This window comes from Chinchilla lanigera, unplaced genomic scaffold, assembly GCF_000276665.1.
Source record: "Chinchilla lanigera isolate Chin_1 unplaced genomic scaffold, ChiLan1.0 scaffold00136, whole genome shotgun sequence".
In the NCBI taxonomy this organism is placed as follows: domain Eukaryota; kingdom Metazoa; phylum Chordata; class Mammalia; order Rodentia; family Chinchillidae; genus Chinchilla; species Chinchilla lanigera.
In genome coordinates, this window is record NW_004955537.1 from 1,816,196 (window position 1) to 1,836,332 (window position 20,137).

At 38.2% G+C, this 20,137-nt stretch overlaps 1 protein-coding gene across 6 annotated transcripts in view; it reads right to left on the minus strand.

Moving 5' to 3' along the window:
- Positions 1 to 235: 235 nt before the first annotated feature.
- Foxj3 (forkhead box J3) overlaps positions 236 to 20,137 on the minus strand; it is a 119,950-nt gene continuing 100,048 nt past the window's right edge. For all 6 annotated transcript variants that reach the window (XM_013507785.1, XM_013507784.1, XM_013507787.1 and 3 more), the window contains 7 exons: positions 18,787 to 18,915; positions 15,564 to 15,738; positions 11,436 to 11,852; positions 8,159 to 8,260; positions 7,621 to 7,812; positions 5,355 to 5,462; positions 236 to 3,313 (listed from right to left, as the gene is read on the minus strand). In XM_013507785.1, coding sequence (XP_013363239.1) covers positions 3,198 to 3,313; positions 5,355 to 5,462; positions 7,621 to 7,812; positions 8,159 to 8,260; positions 11,436 to 11,852; positions 15,564 to 15,738; positions 18,787 to 18,915 — 1,239 coding nt within the window. In that variant the 3' untranslated portion in view covers positions 236 to 3,197. The remainder of the gene's footprint in view (positions 3,314 to 5,354; positions 5,463 to 7,620; positions 7,813 to 8,158; positions 8,261 to 11,435; positions 11,853 to 15,563; positions 15,739 to 18,786; positions 18,916 to 20,137) is intronic.

Consider the following 20,137-nt stretch of genomic DNA (forward strand, 5'->3'; position numbering starts at 1 on the left):
TGACATTATAAATGAGGAAAGTGAGGCTCAGAGAGATTAAATAATTTCCTCAAGTTCACACAACTGGTGAGATATTCAATGAATGGCAGCAAGCACTGTTCCAAGGCAGGAATGCACTGGGACACAATTTCAAACACCCAAGGGCTCCAGTGGCGTGGCCATGGGGTTTCTGTGTGTGGACCAGCTCCAGCCTTACTCGCTCAGATGCACAAATGACAAAGAACAATCAGTGTTATAAATTGAGTTAACATAATATATTTATTTTAAGTGCCATTCATGCATATCAGTTCTGGCAGCAACAATCCTAATGACACTTGGAATATTTCTTTACAGCACTAAACAGTTACAAAGGATGGGTGTCGTTCATCATAGAGGCAGAATATGAAATCGTGCAATAGCAAAACTGTAGAAACATTAAAACACTGTCCAACATCAGTACAGAAAGCAGGTTGTGTTTGCACAAAAAGCCAATGCATTTTCATCACATATATACAATATAGATATGTACACATCACCCTCTGAATGAACAATATCAAAATACTCTATTCCGTTTGAAATTATCCCCAGATTGATTCCCTCCCACTTCAAAGGACATTTGAGAGACACATATTTACAAAAACACACGTGAATACATTTACATTTCAAAAACTGCCACAAATGCCAGTCGGATTATTCTCCTGGACAGAGTGTCCCTGTTTGATTACAGGCATTTATTATTGTTTCCCCCAAAAGTCTTTAATTTAAGCCCAAGACAGAATGTACTCTACGCTAGCAATTACCAACAGAAATGGCCGCTAGAGGGACTCTGCACCTCGCCAGGTAGCCCTGTCAGGCCCACAGCCCCTGGGCCACCTGGATGACAGGAGAGTGGGACAGGTATGGGTGGAGACTTTGCCTCCAGGGCCATTCTCGGTAAGTTTAAAATACTCATAGAAATATTGACCACTGAAAATCAGTAAATGACTGCCGAATGGGAAATCAGCTTCACATAATTTGTAAAATCACAGTCAGTGGTTCTACCTTACTCATTCAGTTTAAGAGGCTGCATTCCAATACCCAAGTAGTTTAAAGTGCACATCGCTATCCAAGCAATTCAGACCGTTTCAAAATAGCAATTTTGGTGTCTAGAAAAGTGACTCAAGTAGACTATTGAAAATCACCCCCTTTTTTCAAGCTTTTACTCTGCAGGCTGCAATCTCCTTCTGCCTTGATCCTTCTAAGAGGGGCCTGTTGGTTGCTTTTCCAGAATCCTCTTCACTGATCCTAGGGCCTGGAACTGAGCTTCCTTTTCATGCCAAGCAGGGTCCAAACAACAGAGAAACACAAAGCTCTCCCTTCTTCTCCAACCTCACCAGCCCTTAGCACGGCCGGCTTCCCAGTGATTCATTGAAGGCAACACTCCATTTAAAAAAAAAAAAAAAGAATCTATGTTCACACACACCCGCTCTCTCCTGCCCTCTCTCAAACATACATACACAGAGAAACAAAACTTTATTTCAAGTAGAGATTACTCAATCAAAGAATCACTAAGGCTAATTAAAGTGATTAGCATGGCTGATAGAGATCAGAGATGCTAAAATAGCAACCAGTGAGCACATATTCCTCAATTTGGTGGAACCCTTTCCCCACTACAATGGAAAAGACTGGGAGGGGGGTGTTTCTAAAGAATTAATTCAAAACCTATTCATTAAGAAAAAACTCTTATTTCTTCTAGTTCCATTAGAAAACTCAAGACAATCCATGCAAAGGAACTGTAATAAGACATGAAACAGAACAGTTAAAAACCCCTAAAAGAAGAGCTTCCTTTCAGAGAAAGTGACCAAATTTCAGGTGCGCACAGGACAACACAGCAATAGCAGGCCACTTTATAACTGCGCTAAATACTGAGGCAAATAACTTCTATTTGTAGCCCTACCTCCTGTCAGTGCTTCCTAAATGGAAAAAAAACGACTGAGGAAACTTGCTTTCTAAACCCTGCCCTGCTGTTCTCTTGCCCAAATGGGCTCTGATTCAAATTCCAGAAAAGCCCAATTTAGCTATTACATCTTAACCAGCAGGAATGCTAAGAGAAAGAAGTGTATTTACCTGGTAAAGTAGTTGGATTAGAGAATGACAAATGTCTTTTTGAAACAGGGTCTCACTGTGCATTTCAAGCTGGCCTTGAACTCACTTTGTAGCCCAGGCTGGCCTCAAACTCACAATGATCCTCCTGCCTCAGCATCCCGAATGCTAGGATTACAGGCGTGTGGCACCACGTCTGGCCAACTGTCCCTTTGATTGTCTCATCTGTAAACTCTTACCAAGAAAAACAATTCTGTGCTTTCAGACACCACATTTTGCCTTAGCAAATCCAATAAAAGCTGAGCATTCATAAAGGTGGCAATAAATATTTTAAAATAACCGCACCCTTGAATAATAAATACGTAAGTGAATGTAGAGGCATTGATTTGCTTAAAGACCCAAGTAATGCTTGGCTTCTAATCAAACAAATTTCAGAGCTGTTACAATGCAGACGTAGGAAACAGACATCAACTAAGTACAACATATACTCTATACTCCCCCAACATCAAAACAATTTTGGTCAGTTCTTTACGCTGCTCAGGACAACACAAGCTCTTGGTTTCTTGATTTACTAAATAGAATTTCTTAATACCCACATTTCTGAAAAAGATTAAATAAGGGAAACTGGGCTTTGGAGAAATCTATTTCCTTTCAGTTCCCTACCTTAATTAAATGCATCCTGCAGAAAATAGCTTAACAAGGAATAAAATCTGACAGTAACTTTCCTCTCAATACATAATAATCCAATTAGAAAAACTGAAGCCTTTCAGTAATTTTTGTACATATATTTACACATATGTATCTATAAACTGCTTGCAGCAAAATAGGCTCTGTCTGAAAAATCAGTCTGGCACTTGTGGTTAACATCAAACTGACACAAATATGCAAAAAGCCGTCCAAATCACACAACAGTTAGGAGCTACATAGGGCAGTTGGCAGGGAGACAAACATGTAGTACTTGTCTGGGTCAGATAAAAGCAATTAAGTTATCCAGCTAAAATCGTTTTGATTGTCTTCAAAAGAATTTCTGATAACATTGGTAAGTGATCAGGAACCTTGTTTTCTCATCTGGATTCTCTTAAACCTTTCCCTTCACTGCAGAGACGCTGGGGTCTGAGGCTTTACAGAAACAAACCCTACACAATTGAATCCCAATCAAAGTCATCCTGGATGTCATCTGGGGGCAGGGAGCGCCGCATCTGGAAGGCTTGGGAAGGCATCATGTGCTGCTGGTTCATGGTTCCGTGATGGCCTGGAAGGGAGAAGGCAAGGTCAGTAGAAGCTTGGGTAGAAAGGAAAGGAACAAGCGAATCCTCAGTGAGCATCTCGTATGTGACACGTATACAGCACTCATTATGTCACTAATCCACCTAGCAGCTTTTAACAAAGCAACTGTTACAATCTTTATTTTATAGGTAAAAGGGGGTTACGCTTAAGAGAATGAGCTTTTTACCCCTAGTCGGGTAAAACAGGGCTGAGACAAGATGTGACATTAGTTCACTTGACTCCAAACCCCATACTCTCTCCATTATGCTAGGCTGCAGTGAGGAAGCAAAAGAAAGTGCTGATGCAGCCACTTCCCTTACAGTTTGTTCCGGTCTAGCGTGTCCTATTAACACAAATCGGTACACATAAGAATGATAAACAGGAGAATAATGTCAACATGCCACTGAAGTCAGATTAGGTCAGACTAAATTTTATCTGCAACTTAATGTTTGGGCCACCAAGTAAATGAGCAAGTGAACACAAGAGATATTCACACACTGGACTGCAGTACACGCTAGAGAACAGCGGCCCCTGACAGCCACTCACTCCCGTTCTTCCTGGATCACTCTGGTCTGTTTCCTTTCTCCAATTTCAGTGAATGCTGCCCTGGTATCTGCATCGTGATAGGCCCCCTGCTAAACCAATGTCATTATTTTTAAAGTAGAAACTGATACTTACAGAATTCATTCTTTTACTAAAAATTAAGCGTATCTTTTTAGTTGTTGTGGAGTTTTTACTGGGTTATTAACATTTTTGTAAGTACTCCAATTACAAAATTTCAAGCAGTCTCAATCTTACTTTTCTCATTAAGTCCTATATTTTTAACGTACAATTTTACAAAACACTAAGGCTTTCAGTATATCACAGTAACAGTAGAAATGTCTACGTCTTTCAGCTATTTAACAAAAACTTATAAATTCCTTACTGTGTTGTCAGGTACTAATTTATGTGGTTCCCACATAACCATCATTTAATACTAACAACCGCAGAAGTTGGTGGTGCTCTTAGCCCTCCTTTAGGACCAAAAAGCTGGGGTAGGACCAAAAAGTTGGGTAGTTAGGTAACTTGCCCAACCTCTCACAGGTCTTAGGTAGTGAACATCAGGATTCAAACCCTGGCAATCTGGCTCCAGAGCTTGAATTACCAGATCATCCCACTCACAAATTAGTAGACTAGCGAGTGCTCGCAACAGGTAACATTCCTTCCTCCTCAAGGGACATGCCACGTGGTTCCAATTCTTTCTTTGCTATTACCTAGCACACAATTATTTCAAGGTTTTAACACACATACACACCCACGCTCCAATTACCTTTTGTCTTTTCCTCAGATAGTCTAGGTAAAGGGTAGTGTAGTATATGAGAAAAACAACACTGAATCTAGACATCAGGTCTTTCTTTTTTGAGATAGGGTATTGGCATTTAGTTCAGGCTGGCCTTGAACTATGTAGCCCAGGCTGGCCTCAAACTTGCAGCGATCATCCTGCCTCAGCCTCCCAAGAGCTAGGATTACAGGTGTGCACCAAGAGAATACACATCAGGTCTTGAGTTTTGGTTTTGCCATTCACCAAACTGGGTGGCCTAGACAAGCACATTCCGAGACCCCATTTCGTTTTCTAGGTGATCCTTAAGATCCCTTCAAGCTCTAGTAATATACCCCAGGGTTTTCTGGTTAAATATGCTATAAGAACCCCAGGAAAAAAAGGTTTATGAACTAGTATTGGTAACTCCTAAAACTTGATCTTTGTAAGGAACTTGCCTGGAAACTACAGCTGGGGAAACTCCGTTGGCCTGAATGGAATAGAATTCACACAAGTTAATTAAAACTGTGCTCTTTAAGCCTGCCAAAGTCCTGTCAAAAGTCAAATATTCTCAAAGATGCTCTGCACTCCAGCTTCTCCAAAGAAAGTTCACTCCCTCCCAAAGCTGTCACATTCACTGTTGGGACAGCACATAGTTTTCAATATCAAATTCTGGATACCGACCTCAACACATGCAACCCTACCCCACACACATGTACACACACATTACCTGCCATCGTCGTTCCTGGAGTGCTAAGCGCCTGTGGGATATGAGGATAACCCGGGGGCGGCATCACTGAAGGAGGGAGATTTTGCCTGGAGTCTATGTACAAATTTCCTAATCAGATTAAAAAGTAGAAAGAGGGGAAATACGTTACCATAAATAAATCAAACATTAAAATCTTAATGGAACTGCTGCCTAAAACTAAACTACAGGAGCAAAATGAGGAGGGAGAAGGAAAAATTACTCTTTTCAGATGCTAAATCTCTCCCCAAAGGTGGGGCTGGTCGTTTGAACAGGGTGCCAAGCTGGGTGTGAGTATAGTGCTACTAATTGCAGTGCTGCCCTGAGTGTAAGTTATATCCTCTGCTGTTGTCACATACTATAATACAGTTCAAAAGTACTTTCATATCCATTACTTCATCTGACCCTCCCAATAGGCCCAAAGGGACAAGACAGGAATTGTTATCCCTATCCTATAGGTGAGGCAACTGAAGCTTAGAATGGCTGACCTGACTGGCCCAAAGATACATGAATCTGACAGGTTAGGCATAGAATCCAGATCTCCTAACTCAGTGGTGGTGAACATGTAGCACATGTAGCACATGTGCTGCAGCAGGCTGAATCGCTGAAAGTTTTAAGAAGTTCACTATTACTGTCCTAACTCATGAGCTCTTTCTACTGCTCCCTATTTCTCTATTGCTCTAATCTTCTTACCCCTAGAAACAGCTCAATTGTGTGTGCTTTTAGTTGGTTAACACAGTGAATGACAGACACAAGATGACAGTAAAGATCTGTATAAAGATGCTACACCAAGCAAAAGTGATTAATACTGTGTTATTTATGGAGTATGTAGATGGGAAATATACATCTCATTAAAATGGTATTTCAATAGATTCTTAATGTATTTTCATTCACAGGGACGGGAAAGAAAAATCATGAGCTCTCCTCCAATAATTCATAGGTAGATGGGCCATAAAATTGGTTCACATTGTAAGGAACATCTAGAATTTTAGAAGGCTCTTTTTCTAAAGTTTCCATATTTCACACAAATATGTAAATTTGAATTGTAAGAATGCTGTAGTGAAACAAAAAAATACTTTCCCATAAAAAATTTAAAAGGGAAGAAAAATCTTCCCTTTTATTGTAAGGCACACTGAATTTCACTTCTCACACGTTTTCACCTATCACTAGAAAGCTAGATTTACTGTGTTCAGCTTATGATGATTCCGAGACAACCTAACCTAACCCTACATCTATTCATGTAGCTGTGGAAACAGGGCAAGAGAGGAAGTGAGACAGAACTAGAAACAGAATCTCAAACTTCTGATCTCTGTCACTGCCTCCCAACACAACATGCTTTTATAATATAGTTTCAAGTCCATTCTTGATGGACTTAGGAGAAAAAGGAGAAAAATTAAGCTACGGTCTAATACTCCTGGGGAAGGGGTCCCTTTCCCCAAGCGCAGATCAATCATTATATGCATGTCTATTACACTTTCCAAAAATTACACCAGGCCGGGAAGGCCATACCACTTTGAATAAGATGGTCACTTGTTTACAACAGCAAGATATGACTTTTCTCAGCCATCAAAATTTCCATTGGCTCATTTTGCATTATGGTAACAATTTAGCCATGTAACAAAAAACAACATTTTAAAATCACTTAAAGCTCAGAATTAAGTCAACTTTCTAGACACTGTCTTTTAAAAAGCTTAGTTCTCTTTCTACATAACTTTAGAGTTTAAATCATGACCAAAAGACAAAACTGATTTTTAAAATATTTTTTTCATTTCTCTTTTTATTGGATGAGTAATTCTGACTGTAAAGGGAGAGGGGTAGAAATTAGAGAAGAGTTATATGAATAAAAGAACATCTACTTTGTATCTACCCCAAGTGAACTCTGAACTTCAATTTTGTTTAACATTCTTAGAAGACGTAACACATTTTGATTTTCATCACAAATTTATATAACTTTAAATCGCTATAACTTTGTAACTGTGTTCATCTAAGTATCTTTAACACATTTGCTGACAACCATATAAAGTTAAAGAATACAAAGGCAAGTTAATTACTATAATAAATCACATAAATCGCAACAGAAGTCTTTTTACCTCAATTTTTCTAAGACATATATAAACTAGCTACCATTCATTTCTTTCAAATCAAAGGATGCAAATGGATCACTGTGTGTACTATCAAAATACCAAATCACATAAAACAATTAGTGAATTTCATTTAAGTGAGAACGAAAAACAAAGCACCCCGCCCTTACCTGTTCCAATGTGTTGGGAGGGTTTTGTTGGATGCATGGCACCATGACAAACATTTTGCTGCACATTACTCTGTGAGTGGATAAGGCCAGTTTGTGTAAAGAACTGATTAAGGGAAGAACAGAGATCAGCAAACTGAACCTGATCTAAAGACCAGTTCTTGAGATCTGCCTGTCTCATACTCTCCATCAGACCTATGAGGAAAGCATTTAAAACAGTCAGTACAGTTCTGCAAACCTGCAAAAATAATAGCAAGGTACTGATTTGCCCATGCAACAAAAAATGACTTTTTAAGATCAAAGCCCAATATTTATAAATATGGCCAAATTGTTTCAGAACTCATGTCTAATCCTCGGCTATGCTAATTGACCAAAATATATTATTATGAATGTTACAGTGTTCTTTTTAAAGCTTATTACCAACTACAGAAGAAATGCCTTTGTATGAAGAAGTGTTTGTTCTACTACAAAGAAACTTACAATCTTCTAAAGAAAACAGGATTGTGTATTTGATTCTAAGTCAAAAAGAACCAACACGCACCTTGAAACTGGGAAAGGTCTACATCTGACCAGTTAACACTGCTGGCAATTCTACAGCTTTCTTTTAGCATATCAAGTGTGGCATACCAATCATTTGAAACACCTGTAAGATAATATTAACAATACTTTAATTCTCAGACAGTAAAAGTTTAAGGAATTATTAAGGGATGACAATAACTTGATCTTATTCCTTACACTGGCTGATCCCTGTCATCTTAGAAGGGAACTTGTACCTTTTACATCAGGTGTGAGAATAATCTGCTCTCTGAGACCAGCAGAATGGGTATTATTTCTCTCCATCTGACAAATAAAAGAACTGAACCTAGAGGTGGTACAATTTAACAAGGACCCCACAATGAATCTAAGACGAACACAGGTCTTCTACCCCCTAGTCTGCAGCTTGCAAATTGCCATATCACCTTATAATGTAAAACTTGGTGCCATTCTTTCCATTTGTACAATACAAATTAAATGACTAGGCAGGAAAGTTCATGCAAATTAGTATTTCCCCTATTTAAAGTTTTGTTTTTCTTTCTTATTATGACCTTAAAAAATATGCCTGACATTACTTACAAAGGAAAGCTCACATTTACAAGCAACAGACAATAAAATGTAATACACTGACTTAAAGGAGATAGACTAGATCTTACAGAAGTAGATCCTTCTTATGAGGCAACCTTAAGAGAGAGAAATGAACATGAGGCACCTTTTGACAAGGTAGTGGAGAGAGGGCTGAGAATTCTGTGAGAAATGCTAGTGAATCTTGGTTAGGGCACTTTCAGACAGGAATGGTATCTCCTAATATGATATCAGGAGAATTTAAGGCTAAGGCTCCACTGTCTGTATGTCAATCAAGTGATCACCCACCAGTCAGGGGCCGTAAGACAAGAGTTGCCTTCAATGAGACAGTGCTTGAACAGAGGAACAAACATCCTCTTAGTGACTGCTGCCAAGTTCTTCTGCTAATGTCAGGATCACTCTTGGATGGACGAAAGTAAAAACTAATAAAAAGGACTTTTTTTGCTACATCATAAGACAGCTCTTACTTGTATCCACTAACAGTTACTTGACTTTCAAATTGTTGCCAATTATAGATTTTTAAAAATCAACAATGAACCAGAGCCAGAAATAACATTAAGCCTGACCTCAAGAACTAGCAACTATGCCAGGCATGGTGGCGCACGCCTGTAATCCCAGCACTCGGGAGGCTGAGGTAGGATCGTTGCAAGTTTGAGACCAGCCTGGGCTACAAAGCGAGCTCAAGCCCAGCCTGAATTGCACAGCGAGACCTTGTCTCAAAAAGACAAAAAAAAAAAAAAGAACTAGCAACTTAGGGAGACTTTACTGGAGGAAGAGGCTAATGTCCCAAATGAGCTATAAACATTCAAATCTATGAGCCTCAGATCTTCTAGGCCAGGAGAACTTCATAGATACAGAAATCATGGTTCAAAGAAATTATATAGTTAAGGTAATTCAAACAATAAAACAGCCAAAGCATTACTAGAGCCCAGGTCTCTTGAGGTTAACAACACCGTCAAAAAGCCAGGGTAACACAAAGGCTCCCTGAAAGCAAACTATGCCAAGGAATTAGGGCACTCTTGCCGTAACTTATTTTCCCCTTGGGGGTGGTGGGAAGGGGGCACTTTTAATACACGCTGACTTGGTAAGCCATAAATGAAGCAACCTCTGCAAGACAAAGTGGTGAGCAAACTCTACTCAATAAACTTACCCACGTAGTCTGCTCATTAGTCTTTTAGAATAACTAGCATTATAGGCTTCAAAGTCAGATCAGAATATAAAACCCAGTTCTACTACTTACAAGCAGTTGAGCTTGAACAAACTGCTTGACTTCTTTGAGCTACGTTTTTCCCATCTATAAAATGTGGTAATCTATACTTGATTTGGGAGGACAATATAAGAAAATATATCTAAACTGCCTAGTACATAATGGACCCTCAACTTCTGTATCTTCTCTGACTTTAACCGCTCAGTCCCATCCTACCAATAAGAAGTATATAATTCACAGGTACAAATTATTATCACAGCTGCCAACTCAATGAAAAGGTAGGTACAACCAGAGCACCATGAACTTCTACCAATACTCCATCTCTACTCATTAGTCTATCCTCCGAATCACAGTAGTAACAGTTCTAAATTTCTGAAGAACATTTTAATGTTTAAAGGTAGACAACAGTAATGACTCTGAAAGAGTTTAAACTGTTGCCTAAGTTAAAGGTACATTGCCGTGCATTTCTGTATCTTATTTCATTTAATCGTCCTCTAAAAATACATTAGTTTTCATTTTGTAAATACAGAAACCGTTTCAGAAAAATTTAAAGCTTTACTAAACAGCAGTCATAATACAAAACAACACAAACCACCTATGCTCATTTCCTTGACAATAGTCAGTGTCCAAAACAATGATTAATTTTTAACCATGAGTGAGATGTAGCTCTGTCTAGTATTTAGAAATCTTTCCTCCAGGATAAAAATCTCATGAATGATATGGTTGATAAGCAGTCATCCAGGCACACCTAGGAAAGGAGAGTACTCTGCATAACTCCACTCACCCTGGAGTCTGTGTGCATGGTATAAAGACTACCTGGCCTGTGAGAAGGGCCAGAAACCACGAGAATATATCTTAAGAGTAACATAGATTTTTAAAAGCAGGATATAAAGAACATTTCTTACTTTGCAATCTATTATTCTATTAGATACTTGGCAGGAATGGCAGAAAAGAGGCAACATCCATGAATACTTAAGTGAAAACACTGGGTCTAGATAGTTCCTATTGGTATTCTCAGTATCATCTTCATAACAATACTGCATACCACTCCACTTTTATAGATGAGAAAATAACAAGTCTAAAAGTAACTTGCCCAAGATCACAAGAGCTATAATGAGGTTTCAAATATAGATCTTTCTGGCATAAATCTACTCTTTCTTTATAACCCGAAGGCATTACAAGACATTGTAGACAGACTGTGCGTTCTATTCTCCTTTCCAGTGTTCACTGGAAGCCATGGCCAGAAGGACAGAATGCTTAGAGTTAATTAAAATCAAAACCAGCAAGAGTTGCTGAGTTTGCCTATGTTGCCACAGTAAATTTAGTCAAGAAAATCTCTAGATGAACCTATAGATTAAGTGAGTTACAATTACAGGATTATAGCAAGAAAATACAAAAGAATATTGCTAGTAAATGTCACATAAGGCCCAAGTAACAGAGGACAGATTTAGTTCACATTCAGCCATACATAAGCCAGGAGATGGAAACTTACCAGAATTACAGGATACCTGCTGTGGAGGCGGGGGTGCCTGGTGTGTCAGCGTCTGATGCTGATGGTTCGGATGGTGCTGTATGTGTTGATGTGGAGAAGGGTGCTGGGGAGGAGGTGACTGGAGCTGGCTGTGCTGCTGTGGGTGTGGGGCTGGGTGCTGAGGACGCTGCGGATGTGGCGGTAAACCATGCGGCCGGTGGGGTGCGTGTGGAGATGGCTGTGTGTGCATCTGAGCATGGGACAGAGAGACTTGTGCAACTGAATTACTGCCTGTAGTACCGAGGCCACTACCATGACTGTTGGACAGGCTGCTTTGGTTGCTGTGTGGGTGAGAGCTCACTGTGCTGCTGGGAGAGTGCTGGTAGGAACACGAAGTGTGGGACTGCTGGGAAGATTCAGAAGGGATGTTCATCAGACCTAAAAACAGACAGCAAGATCATCTGTAGTCAAATTTCACTTCTATTTTACAACATTTGCATTTACAGAGCAGTGCATAGTCTAGTGGAAGAGACACACACACTTAAGATTACATGTAACAATCTAAGTACTAAAGAAAAAGTATATAAACGACTAAAGGAATTTGTTCCTTGCCTGTTTAGCTAGGAAGCAGGTGGAGGAGCTGGAGATACAGAAAAGCCTTTCCCAAAGTATATCCAAGTTGAGTCTTGAAAGTTGCATAAACATTAGAAAAAAGTGAGAAAGGTGTTGGGCTACACTCACAATGGTTCCCTGTAGGTATTAAGCCCAAATTTTTGACTAAACATAAAGCCCAGTCATTCCTAATCTTTTACCTCTTATCTCTGACTATTGCAAAAACTTTAAGCCTAAAGTGGCTCGAACCCTTAAGACTAAGCAAAACAAAACAAAACAAAATGACCATCTCCACTATTCTTCATTTCTCTTATGGAACTTTTTTGGGGGTGTGCAGGGGATGCTGTACTGGGAATTGAATCCACAGCCTCCATACTGAATTATAACCCCTGCCCCCTTTCAGTTTTTATTCTGACACAAGGCCTTGCTATATCATTAAGTTGCCTAGGCTTGGCTTTATCTTGTTTTTCTCCTGCATCAGCCTCCAAGAGTGCTACGATTACACACAGGTGCCACTAACCTGGTTTATGGAACATTCTTGAAATATGTAGTTTAGTGTTAAAAATGCAAACTTTATAGTACCACAAAGGGGATTAAAGCCTCTCACTGCCACTTACACATTCTAACTTTGCAAAATTAATCTCTCGGAGCCATGACTGTCTCACTTGTTAATGGGCATGAGGACAGTACTCTGCTTCGTACCATTGTTTTGAAGACTAAATACCACAGGGCAAGTGCAAGAAGAACTCAGTAAAGGTTAGTTGTTTAGTCCAGAAGTGCCTAATGTTAAAAAGAACATATGTTTGGTTTGCAGGTAGTTAATAAATCTTACTACAATACCTGGGTACAAGACTACTTTCACATTCCAAACAATGGTCCATACAATATTTTGGTGTACCAAGCATGAAAAATTTTATTAAATCAAAGAAAAATTCCACAAGATAGTGTCGAAGAATGCAAACTGTTTAACACAGATATAACTGTCCTCACAACATTTGTCCTTAATAGTAAAATTGCACTTGAGTACACTAAAAGACAACTTAATAGGTTTTAGAGATACAAGAGTACATGGGAGTGCCCGAGTTGAGGTACAGCTCAGTGTAGAACAGAAATATCCTAGCATGCATGAGACTGTAGGTTTGATCCCTAGTGCTACACTACAATCAATCAATCAATCAATCAATCCATCCGTATTTTAAGAAGTTCTTGCATTGGCCTTGGAAAACCCTAGGGAACAGAGTTATTAGTAAGATAAAAGAAAGCAATGTTTCCATTATCTGTTTCCTATAAAATCCTAATAGTGAAGCAGGGATCATGGGACACATCTTGGGTCACCAGGGCTGAAGGATTCCAAGTTCAATCACAGCCTGGAGTACATATGAAACACTATCTCAAAAAACCACACCCTTCCATTTTATGAGGGAATTGAAATGAGTAATCTACACCAACATTTTCAACTTCAAATTGAAATTTGGTGCTAAATTATTTTTAAATAAAACCAAACAGAGCAAAATATCTTCCCAGAAGCTTCTATGTAAAATGGATGAAGCTGTTACTTGCAAATAAGAGAAGGAAACCTGCTATATCTGCCTTCTCATCTGCATATTCTTCCTCCTTCAGCCTCTGAGACCCTTGCAAAAGCCAAAGGCTCTGAAGGGGACAATTAGAAAACCAATGATCTAGATCAATGGGGTTCATTTTACAAATAGGGATACTGAGATCCAGAGAAGCAAAGTTATAGAACATGGATCAGAACCAAGTTCTTACTACCAATGTTTTTTTTTAAATGTATAAATTATAAACACCTATTTTTTTTTTAAAATTAAGTTTACTGGTACATTTTAGGTATACATAATGATCATATTCATATGTGTGACAAAATGTGGGCTTCAGAAATTGTCACCACTGTTTTTTAAAAGCCAGTATTTTTTATTATGATCATCAAGGTTAGAGTTGCTTAGAAAAGTCTTAATATTTTTTTTTTTAATTTTTAGTTTGATAGTACTGGCATGTCAACCCAGGGGCCTGCTCACACTAAGCAAGCACTGTATCACTGAACTACATCCCCACTCCCATTAATTCTTTTTACACATTCGTAAGTAAAAAGTTTAAGATACTATCTGAGAAGATACGACTCCTACTTCAAAAATATTAACCAGGAAAGCCACTTCATATACAAGCTATCAATATTCAAATATATATATGTTCACTTTCATTATGATAGTGATAAGCATTAAAATATAAACTGTATAATGATATGAATTTTTGTCTGTACTATTCACTGTTATGAACAGGCAAACTCTGAATTGCGGTGCTGTGGACTGAATGCATGCTTCCCTCAAAATTCGTATGTTAGAACTTAACCCCAAAGTGACAGATGGTAGTGAAAGGTGTGCCCTCCGCAGGTAATGCCAGTGCACACCTGTAATCCCAGCTACTTAGGAGGCTGAGGCATGAGGATTGCAAATGTGATGCTAACAGGGACAAGTTAGGAAGATCTTGTTTCAAAATATAACAAAAAGGGCTGGGGATATAGACCATTACTAAAGCGCTTGCTTAGAATAAATGACAGCCCAGATTCAATCCCCAGTACTACAAAAAGGGAGGGTGAGGGCATGCTTTAGGATGTCATTAGGAATTAGTGCCCTTATACAACAGTTCAAGAGATTAGCTAGGTTCCCCTCCGCCCCAGGTACCAGTAATCGAACTTACGACCTTGCGCTTGCCAGGCAGGCGCTATGTTGCTGAGCTAAATCCCCAGCCCCCCAATTTTTTTTTTTTTTCCGGTACCAGGAATCAAACTCACGACCTCGCGCTTGCCAGGCAGGCGCTGTGCCGCTGAGCTAAATCCCCAGCCCGAAATGCTTCAGTGGTAGAATTTCCACTAGTCTGACTCTTGTTCTGTGGAAGAAAAGCAACGTGACCTTTTGACCCTGTCTGATGTCTGACTAAAATTAAACTAGTTGCTAATGAGACAAAAACACATTATAGCAATAAGCTAGCATTTGGTTGAGAAATAATACTGCATTTCAATTAAGCCCACTTGTAGGATTAAAATCTAATTCATGTATTGTGTAAAATAACCAGAGCTTACCACTAGCCAGTATGTTCACTTATACGTGCCACATACAAAATCACAAACTTGGTGCTACTGTATCTCTATGTATAATACGAACCAACAAAAGCTGAGTCATCTACTCTTATAGTGCAACATTCACCAAACACTTTATGTGCCAAATATCACTAATTAATCGTGGCAGTCTTTTTCATGTGGCACAGCAATGTCAGAGTCACTCAACACAGCGCTCCCAGAATGCTAGTAAACACAAAAGTAGGCATGCAAGAGGAACTCTGTCATTCCTGTGCTATGATATAAACATATACACAGCATAGTAAACCCTTAAAACACATAATTATCCAATTGTGAGCAGGATGATAATGTCCTAAAACCAAGGAAGTAAAACAGCTTCTGTGTGAAAATAATTAAATAATTTCTTCAGTAAAAATCTGTTATAAAAAAGATTTTTTAAAACTCACCTTGTTGACTAAGTGACTGTTCAAAAACTGACTTGTAAAGGCTCCGAAATGAGGCACTAAGATCTTCAAAATTATATTCTGAGAAAAGTAGTTGCTTGTCTCGTTCTGGAAGGTTGTACTGTGGCTGCTGCTGAGGAGTTAATGATTGAGAGACTGGTTCTGGATGGTTTGTCACCTAACAAAAGAAAATACAACTAACTCAGCAGCTCTGTACTACAACTGCTTTGTTACATGATGCATACAATTGAAATCGTTAGAGCCAACGCTGGAATCCAAAAGAAACTGTCTTTGGACAGCTACTAGATGGGTGCACCTTTATAAGTACAGAAAGAAAAATTATTAACATGGATCTTGAGGAACCACAGAAATCTAATCCAACATCTATATTTATTAGAGGGGAATGAGTTCAAAGAAGCTAAATGACTTGACCATCCTATCCCTAAATAAAATAAACAGTAATAAGAAAACACCTAAAGAAGATCCGGAAGGAAAAATAGAGATCAGGACCTTGGGCCACACAGGGAGAAAGGAAACACCATAATATCTAAAAAAGATATTTATCTTTGGAGGCAGAAATAACTAGAAATATAACTAGCAAAAGATGATGAGCAGTAGTTCTTAAAGATTATACCAAAAAGTAGTAAACTACCATTTGTTTAGTATTTAGAAAACTGAAGCCTGAACAATTAAGGTCTGAACATTCACTGAAAATTTATATAGCTTTTAAAATGATACTCATAAGAAGACTGCAATAACACGGAAAAATATTAATTTCATGTATAGGAATGGCTTCCCTTGCACTCCTGTGGACCTTACACATCACCACACAGACAACGTAGGCAGGGCTTGATGGCAGGAGGACGTAAATCCTTGTGGAAGACCTCGTGGTTTATCCTGGAACATGAGATGACAAGTGGTCTTCTGAAGAACAAAGTCTCATCTGTCCTATCTTGTGTAAGGAAGCTATGGGGAAGTTTTTATACACCTTTCTCATCTGCCTCCCTGGTTCAGTGAGTCATGGAACTTTCTGTGCCTTGCTCCCAGAAAGGGTACAGCTGGTCATACTACTGCTTGGTTGTAGTATGGAATCTCTTCCTCCACTACAGAGTGACTCACTACTTGTGTAATGTCATATGGATCTTGTCGTTTGGTATTCTTGTGTGGGATCTAGGGAACAGACACCATGTTAATCTGGCTTACCCTGTACCTGTATATCACTTACACAGACTTATACATTTATATGCTTACAAGTCTTACACAAACTTTACATTTAGTCTGCAGAAGTAATAAAACTGTCTTCTTACATGTGGACTCCTTGTCTTTGCAGGCTCAATCTACAGGACATACAACAAACAAACCAGCATCAGCTACTCCACTGTTGCTCAGGGACTACTTGACATCTTGTTGTTAACATGAAATAGCAGTTTACAGTATCTAGCTTTCAATAGCGAAGGGTGATCTACTTATAATGACTGGCATAAAAGGGATGGTAGTTCCTACTTCTAAAATGCTTTTTTAACTTTTCCTTTTAGTATATTTTGTGATACTGAATTCAGTGTCCTATGATTTACATTGGCCTCAAGATTTTTTACACTTAAAATTATTTTAAAAAACAATTTAAATCATTAAATATTTGCTTACTTTACATCAATGCTCCAAGAATTCTTTTTATATCATGACTTCATCACTAATGAATATCAAATTCACCTCTTGATCAACTAAATATAGTAGGCCCTCTGCATCCACAGGTTCTATATCCATGAATTTAACCAACCACAGAAAATACTGGGGCTGCATCTGTATTGAACAAATACTAACTTTTCCTCTTGTCATCATTCTCTAAACAGTACTGCAGTACAACAACTATCCCATCATTTCTACACTACACTATAAGTAATCTAGAGATGAAAATATATGGAAGGCTAAGAATACATTTTATAAGGGACCTAAGTATCCTTTAATTTCTTATCTACTAAGAGTCTGAAGACCCATCCCCCCACTGAGGGATTACTGTAATGTGCAGGAAGGACACATGAAAACAAGGGCAGGCTGCTTCTGCATATCAAAGAACATCTTCAACTTTGCCTTCACCTATAAATGAAAATTTGCCAGGATAAACAGTATTTGTTATTCCAGACCTAGTCCCTGTATCTTCTGACTAAAGAGAAGCGTAATTTGTGTTTTTTATATTTAATATTTCTTTTGTCAGGTATTATATCTGAGTTTATTTCAGAAATTTGCTATGTATCCAAATACAGATTTTTTTTTTCTCATTAATTTTTCCTAGGTATCAACAATGATTAACCTGTTTCTTTTGAAAGCTGCATGTCTACCAACTTTTCTAGTTTCTGTAGGGACACCTATAACTCTCAGTTCTCCTATTTATCATGCTCTTTTACATAATTTTAACTCTGTTTCCTCTGCATTCTAAGAATAATTTTTTTCTAGAGCACTGATAGCAGTTTTGCCGAGTCAATTTTCTTGTTTCCTACATTCAATGTAAACTTTAATTCTGCTGTCTGAATTTTTGTTTCCTTTGTATTATTTTCTTATCACATATTCCTCCCTTTGTCTTTTTGTCCTGTGGGGTGTTTTGGGGTTTTTGTTTGCTTGTCTGATTTACCTCCCTATTTACTCATCATGGAACAGGAAGTGATCTGGTGAGATCAAGTTTGTACTGATGAACAACAGTGTACTGTACGGTACTTGGGCTCTGTTCTCTGCCCAATGGTAAGAACAGTAGCCAGATGGTTTGAAAAGATTAGCAGATAACTCAAGCATTGTGTTCTCATAATATGTAACAAATTAGCACAGAAACAAGAACACTTACACAGATCACTTTTTGTCTTGGCTCTGAATCCCTCTCTCAGATCTACAGCTAGATGACAGATTAGTACATACAACTTCTAAGCTCTTTTCCCAAGTGTAGATATCATCAACTATGACTCCAGTAGAATTAAGCCTACTTTTCCTGCTATGACTGATTTTATATAAATACAAAATAAAGTACATCAAAATATGTGACACACAGCACAAGTGTATATTTATACTAATTAAAATACAAATGTCAAATTAAAACACTGTCAAGGTAGAAGTCTGTGCTACTGAAAAACTGGTGAGAAATACACATCTTCATTTTAAAATCTGGACCTCAGTTATATGTGCTTTAATACTAAGCAGTAAATGAATACCCAAAAAACAGGTTTACTTCACTAAGACTTACCGGTGTATAACTATGCACACTTCCAACACTGTTCAAATTAACAGATGCCAAACTCTGGTCTGAGAGACTGTTGTTAAGGCTACTGCGTGGGCTATCACTACCATCCTGATCAGTATTGTACAATGTTACCTAGAAGGAAAAGGAAGTAATGAAATACGTAGTTCCTATAATAACAAGTACTTTTAAAACAACTATATGACTACTCAGCCATAAAGGACAAACTTTTATGGGTAAATGGATGCAACTTGAGACCATACTCCTAAGTGAAATAAATCAGACTCATGTGCAAACACTGTTATTGTCTCCCTGGTGTGAGAAGCTGAAAGAGTAAATAACAAAAGTCTGGAATGTACAACAGATTTTGTGAAATGGGAAGTAGTTGTTTAAAAGAAAAAAGGAACTAGGAGGGGACAAACGGGAAAGGAAGGAAGGAAGGGAAAAGGGAGAAAAGTGCAGGGTAGCTAGGCTATTAGTATCTCAACTGAAAAGGTAGGTTTGTGAAAATACTGATTGGAGAATTTTTTATGCCCGTATCTTGTACTCTGAGTAACTAGTCAAAAGACGACAATATGCACTAATTATTGTTATTCTCCTATTATTTTGTTATCAAATTTTGTTTTACCTTTTCTCAATAAAATTAAAAAAACAACTATATGAAAACAGAACTGAACATATAGCAGGAAGACAAAACATCAATGGCCTCTGCTTAAAAATGCAGAGAGTAATGCTGAATTTAAGGGTTTACATGTAAATTCTCTGGTCACCGAACATATCCAGGTGAACAAAGCACCCCAGATGTGCCACCGTACTTACAGAGCTCATGGCCAGATTAACCCATACATGAGCTTCCCCTGCCACACTAAGATGATCCTTACTGAAAAGGAACAAACTGTTCCTAAACCAGAGGAGGAAGTTGCACAGAAGAAAAAGATATCCCAGAGAGAAACTGAAGAAACAAAAATTTATGGCTTCGGAATAAGTTAGGCATAAAACAAATGCAAATAAAAATAAGGTTACTTGCCAAAACAAACCAAAACCAAACCAAACCCAAAACCAAACCAAACCAAAACAAAACAGAACAAAAAATCAGTGGTCTTTCCTTTGGCATTTTCCCCAAAATTCCATGTCCTCAAAGCCTACTCCCTGTTCAACATGAAATAATTTTCTCAATGCTCTCAAAACTAAAGGACATACCTGTATAGAAATACATAAATTCAATTTATCAGGTACAGTTAATAGAGACTAGTTTTTACTGTTAAATATTTCTACAATGCATATTTATTTTTAAGCTTTAAGCAAAACTATTAAAACCTTAGGCATCACAAAAGTACATAAAACAAAAAAAATAGAT